The 5,785-nt window shown below is 51.8% G+C and overlaps 1 protein-coding gene across 4 annotated transcripts in view; it reads left to right on the top strand.

The window, feature by feature from the left end:
* Positions 1–58: 58 nt before the first annotated feature.
* Positions 59–5,785, top strand: part of LOC101025795 (maestro heat-like repeat-containing protein family member 7) — a 52,124-nt gene continuing 46,397 nt past the window's right edge. The window contains exons 1-5 of one of the 4 annotated variants that reach the window (XM_009190386.3): positions 59–651; positions 1,567–1,779; positions 4,655–4,719; positions 5,192–5,314; positions 5,451–5,530. In XM_009190386.3, the coding sequence (XP_009188650.2) occupies positions 1,692–1,779; positions 4,655–4,719; positions 5,192–5,314; positions 5,451–5,530 (356 nt within the window). In that variant the 5' untranslated portion in view covers positions 59–651; positions 1,567–1,691. Of the gene's footprint in view, positions 652–721; positions 821–1,562; positions 1,780–4,654; positions 4,720–5,172; positions 5,315–5,450; positions 5,531–5,785 lie in introns of those variants that run through there. The other 3 variants (XM_009190383.3, XM_009190394.3, XM_009190401.2) reach the window with 3 other exon arrangements.

Below are 5,785 nucleotides of genomic sequence, written 5' to 3'. Positions count from 1 at the left end.
GCTGGGGATGAGGTGGTATTATTATTATTATTATTATTATTATTTTGGGTGTGTGTGTGTGTGTGTGCGCGCCAGGTTTCCTGAGCAGAGGCTGAACCCGGCCCCTTGGGCTGCCTGCCAAGGTGACTGAGTTGCCCGGCCCCTCCAGCTGGGCTGGCCAGGTCCCTGGGGAGCTGGTGTGATGGGTTGCCTGGTAGAGGGAGGCTCTCAGATTCTCTGCTTCCGGGGCAGGGTGGAAGCCAGCACAACCCCTGTCAAAGCTCCTTACGGCCTCCTCTTCAGCTTGAGGAGCTGGCCTCTGGGAGTCACTTCCCCAAGAAGGACAGGGGAGTGGCCAGGCAGACGGTAGAGATGGGTGGCTCAGCGCCTCCAAGCCATTCCTGGAGCTTTAACTGCCCGGAGCCCAGGCTCATGAGAAACAGCCCCTTCCCTTTACCTGGAAGACTGGGGCCCCTCCTTGGGGTGGTGATGAGGCGGGGCTCTCAGCCCCCCGCCCGCTGCATGGGGTCTCACTGCGGCATGGTGGGGAGCGCCACCTTGGACACTTCCGTGCCTGCCCTGCAGGGGTCGCTCCAGGGCGCCGGAGCACAGCGCCCCCTGGAGAGGCTGTGCCCGGACCTGAAGCGCCGGCCTGAGGCGCCGGAGTGTCAGGTAAAGGGTTCCCCCTTCCCGCCTGTTCCCTCCACAGCCAAGGAAGGGGCGGGGCAGGGCCGCGGCCCTCGCTGCAGAAGGGGACCCTCCAGCCCTGCCTGGATGCAGCTCTCGGGGCCGCGGGGATCTGTGGGCCTCAGGGGTCTGGGGCACTCCATTCTTGGGGAAGGTATGGAAGGGGAGACGGCTCCAGGGTCTCTGGAGAAGTTGTAGGGTATCCTGATCTCAGACCTGAGCGCTTCGACTTATTATTTGTGGGGAATGGGGCACTGGATTCTGTATTTTAGACGATGGTGAGTTAGGCCCAGGGAAAACTGAGGGTGAGCAAGTTCCCAGGGGATGGCCTGTCCGAGCGGCAGCTCCCAAAAACAGGACAGACAGAGAGCAGCTAAGAGGAGGGATACAAAAGAGACGCACACAGGGGCAGAGCAAGGCCCTTTAAGGCAGTGAGCGATGGGACGCGCCCGTTCGGGGACCCGAAGTGCAGGGCCGTGAGAGAAGCAGGTTGCGCAGCAGTTTCTTCCTGGTCCAGGAGCAGGCTTCCCTGGGCCATGTCTGGGAGGGGCAGACATGTGGGGGCTCTTAGCTCCCCTACCATAGGGCAGAAGGAAGGTTATGAATTAGGGAGTGGGGACAGAAGCCTCTGGGAAGAGGGGACCTCGGGATTTTGGCAGCAAGACTCCTAGAGGCAATTTGGCCTGGAGGCACAGGGATGGCCACTGTGACCTAGGAGCCCACCTGTGAGTCTGAGATTCTCCATGCTGGAAGATCCCAGAATGGAAAACTCCTAGGCAAATCAGGAGGGACCAGGGCCCTTCAGAGGGTCCCGAATCTTCCCATGGGAGGAAATGGGAAGCTGACCCTGAGACCCAGCACTGGCCCTACTCAGCCAATTCCTTTTGTGGTAAAAGGCAGGTCTGCCTCCTGCAGCTTCCCCCTGGAGTGAATGCAGAGGGCTGCATCCCTAGGAAGGACTATCTCACGCCTGGCCTGCCCACTGTTCTCCTCGCAAGCTGCAGGCTGCTGCCCCAAGCATACAGATGAATCCGAGTTCTAACAAGCAAAAATCAGAGAGAGTAACCTTTGAGCCATCGACATTACAAGCCTCTTGGAAGTCCCACTTACAGGGTGAGCAGTTGGTCCTGTATGTCAACTGCGGGTGCACAGAAGTGGTGATGATTGCCCAAGCCCTCGCTTGAGGTGTACCTAATGGGCACACATCTGCCCACTTCTGGCTACCCCTGTCACAGCTCTAGTCTCTGCGTGCCTGCCTCCCTGAGAAGTCTGGAGCTGGGCCAGGAACAAGACATTGCCTGATAATTTGAGTGACACCTCCGGTAGCTGACAGCTGTTCAGGACAGCCAGAGTGCTCTCTCTCTCTCTCTCTCTATATATATATATAGATAGATAGATTAGATAGATATGTATATATTTTTCTTTTGAGACATGGTCTCATACTGTCACCCAGGCTAGGATGCGGTGGCACCATCATACCTCTCTGTAGCCTTGACCTCCTGGGCTCAAGCAGTCCTCCCACCTCAGCCTCCCAAGTAGCTGGGAGTACTGGTGCGTGCCACCGTGTCCAGCTAATTCTTGGTTATTTGTAGAGATGTGGTCTCACTATGTTGCCCATGCTGTTCTTAAACTCCTGGGCTTAAGGGATTCTCCTACTTTGGCCTACCAAAGTGCTAGGATTACAGGCATGAGCCACTGCACCCAGGCAGAGAAATCTTTGGATAACATCTACATGCCAACAATTCCCAAATTGGTATCTGCAGTCCATATCTGCAATTCTGGAATTCCAGGCTCTTACATCCAACTACCTATTGATATCTCCACTTTGATGCCTAGTAGACATCTCAAAATTAATATATTCCAAACTGAACTCTTAACTTTATTCCCAAAGGCAAATCTGTTCTGTTCTCCCACATCAATTAATGGGACCTCAATCTTTCTAGTGCATCAAGGCCAAAATTCTTGACTTCTGTCTCTCATATGCACATCTAGCCATCAACTATTCCTATTGGTTCTACCTTCAACATGGATACAGAATCTGATCATTCACTTCTAACCACTTCCCTTGGTGTGAACCACCATCTCACCTCTGGATTATTGTCACAACCTCCCAGTTGGTCTCTTGCTTCTGCCCACACCCATGCCATTCTCCACTTCTACTCCTGATCTATTCTCAGCTGAACAGCCAGAGTGCTGTTGTTAATCAAAGTCAGACCACTTTTATTCAAAACCTGCCAGGGGCTCCTGTCCCCAAAGCCAATTGTCTTTACAATAAGCTATGAGTCCCTCATGATCTGCCCCATTAGTACTTTACCTTCACTTCCCACCACTCCTCCCTGCTCCTCCCACTCCAGGCACCCAGGCTTCCTTGCTGTTCCTTGAGCTTTCCAGGCATGATCCTGCCTCTGGGCCTTCACATTTACTATTGCCTTGGCTTAGAATGCTCTCTCGCCAGATATATAAATGGCTTGATGTTTACGTCCTTCAAGCCCACTCAAATACAATGAGATTTTCTTTGACTTCTGTGTATATACAAACCTATATGGGCAAATACAAAATAGAAATTCTTTTATAAGGGTAATTCCTGTGAAGGAACTCCCTGGTGTGTAAGAAGCTGTATGACAGCAAAGATTATTGTCTCTTTTCTTCCCTGATGGGTCTAGGAGAGTCCTCTTACATAGCAGACTCTCAATAAATGTACACTGAAGAATGCACTTATTGATTTTCTACTATATGCTAGGAAGCATTCTAAATATTTTTTCACATATTAATTTATTTAAATCCACAACAATAATAGATACTATGATGATCATCCCCCAGGTTAAGATGTTAGAACTGAAGCTTGGGGGAATTTAATTTGCTCAAGATCACTTCTTACATGTATTAAGACTCATTGTTCATTTAATCCTCAAATAACAACAGATAGTATCATCTTCCCTGTCATACAGATGGGGAAGGTAAAGTTGACAGAGTTTAATTTGCCGGAGATCACAGAGCTGATGAAGCAGAGCTTTGAACTCATGCAGTTTGGTGCCAGGGCCATTGTGCGTAGCTCCCGTGCCTTGGGTTCAAGCCCTATTCCGAGTGGCTTTTCTTGCAGGGCAATGTGAGAGGGCAGCAGCAACTTGAACTCAGGCCCATGGCCCATGTTCCTTTGGAGCCCAGTGGTGTCACCAGCTCCTTCTTCTTGCTTTACCTTCTTCCGACTCCACTTGGGGCAAACAGGCTCTATTCCTGGCCTCAACCCTCAGGCTCAGGGAGGGACGCCCTGAAGGCTATGCCAGTACAGTTGGCAAAGAAGCCTCCCAGGCTGACTTGGGGTTTCAAGTCCATTCACAACCAAAACTTTCAAAGTTAGTGTAGGACAGCCCTAGAAATTTGTGGCCACTGGGAGTGACTTAAAGGTCTCCTCCCAATTGTTCTTCCATCCAGGCCATACCTGATGCAGAAAATCTTCCTTCTTTTCTTTTCTTTTTCCTGCCTGCCTGCCTTCCTTCCTTCCTTCCTTCTTTCTTTCTGACGGAGTCTCACTCTGCCACCCAGACTGGAGTGTTGTAGTGTGATTTCCGCTCAGTGCAACTTCTGCCTCCTAGGTTCCAGGGATTCTCCTGCCTCAGCCTCCCGGGTAGCTGGGACTACAGGTGCATGCCACCACACCCGGCTAATTTTTTATTTTTAGTAGAGACGGGGTTTCACCATGTTGGCCGGGCTGGTCTCGAACTCCTGACCTCAGGTGATCCACCCACCTCAGCCTCCCAAAGTGCTGGGATTACAGGCATGAGCCACTGCACCTGGCTGAAAATCTCTTAACTAGTCCCACAGGATGGCCTTTCCACTTTGGCTTCCATTGGCCTAGAGAAGCTGGTTCTGGGGACCCTGGTAGCTTCTGAACCTCCTTGGTGGACAGGAAGGGAGGGGGAGGATGACTCTGCCTTCCTTTTCCATCTGGTGGAATCAGCTAACCTCCCCCAACTACATCCCTTTTCAGGATTGCGCCAATTAGAAAGAGAAGCCTATGCGTTCATACTGGAATTTCTAGAAGAAGAACATATGGTAAGAAAGTTATCTGGACCTTTGTGTGAACTGAGGCAGAAAGTAGAAAAAAAAAAGAGGGCTTATGCCTCCTTGGGTTTTGAGTACTAGCCCTGGCTTGGAAGCCACCAGATACTCAGCCCATTGTTGCCTCCTGACCAGGCAGATCTTTGGTGGCTAGGCCACCGGACAGGGTGTCTAGGGCTCAGATCTTGCAGTTCCCTTCCTGTAGGAAGGATCTTCATCAGAGATCCCTAGCCCCACTGTCCTCCAGAGCCCTACATAGGTGACCAGACATTGGCGAGCAGCAGTCCTGGGGACAGGGATATCAAATGAGAAAATCAAGTGAGCAATCCATCCTTTGGCCTAGTTGATTGGAACCTGGGCTGGGTGTGAGGAGCAGGGGTCGGGTGCAGGTCTCAGGTGCTGCCTGTGGGCAGAGCTAAGGACTGAAGCCCAGCTTATGGGCAGCAGTCTGTGTATTGTGTCCTAGTCTGAGTTCGCCAAGCGGAAGTTCCTGAGTGCTGTGGAAACTTTGAGTAGTGCTGTGCGTGCCCAGGCAGATGGCAATATGGACAATTACTATCCCAAAGCCATCCTGGCCAAGAAAATTGAGGTGAGAAAGACCCAAGCTCTTCTGGGAGTTCATCATTCAGGGATGAGGATGACAAGTCCTGGACCTGAGGGCTGGCATCTCTCTCTGAGGGGGTTCTTGTTGTTGTTTTTGTTGTTTTTTTTCCTGGCCTTTCTAGATACTAATTCTTGAAGAATCCACTGAGATTTTGATGGGCAACATGCGTCAGCAAGCCATGCTCTGCATCGTGGTGCTGAGGTGCCTTTCCTGCCCTTACCCCTCAGAGCGCCTGGTCTCTGGTGCTGAGAACATTTGGGTTGGGAGGGAGGGCAAGGTTTGGGGACTTAACTTTTGGCCTGTGGGTGGCAGAGCCCCAGTGGCTGCCACTTTATCTGCCTGCATCCTGGGGTGGAGGGGGGGTTCTCCAATTGTACTTTTGAGAGCCTATTGGGACATCCAGTGAGCGAAGCTTCCCCAGAAACCGGGGCCCTCCTTTCCCGGAGGAGAGGCCAT

The sequence above is a fragment of the Papio anubis genome, chromosome 1 (assembly GCF_008728515.1).
Source record: "Papio anubis isolate 15944 chromosome 1, Panubis1.0, whole genome shotgun sequence".
Lineage (NCBI taxonomy): Eukaryota > Metazoa > Chordata > Mammalia > Primates > Cercopithecidae > Papio > Papio anubis.
Note: the sequence above shows the minus strand (reverse complement) of the source record. Positions and strands in the feature narration are given on the sequence as shown.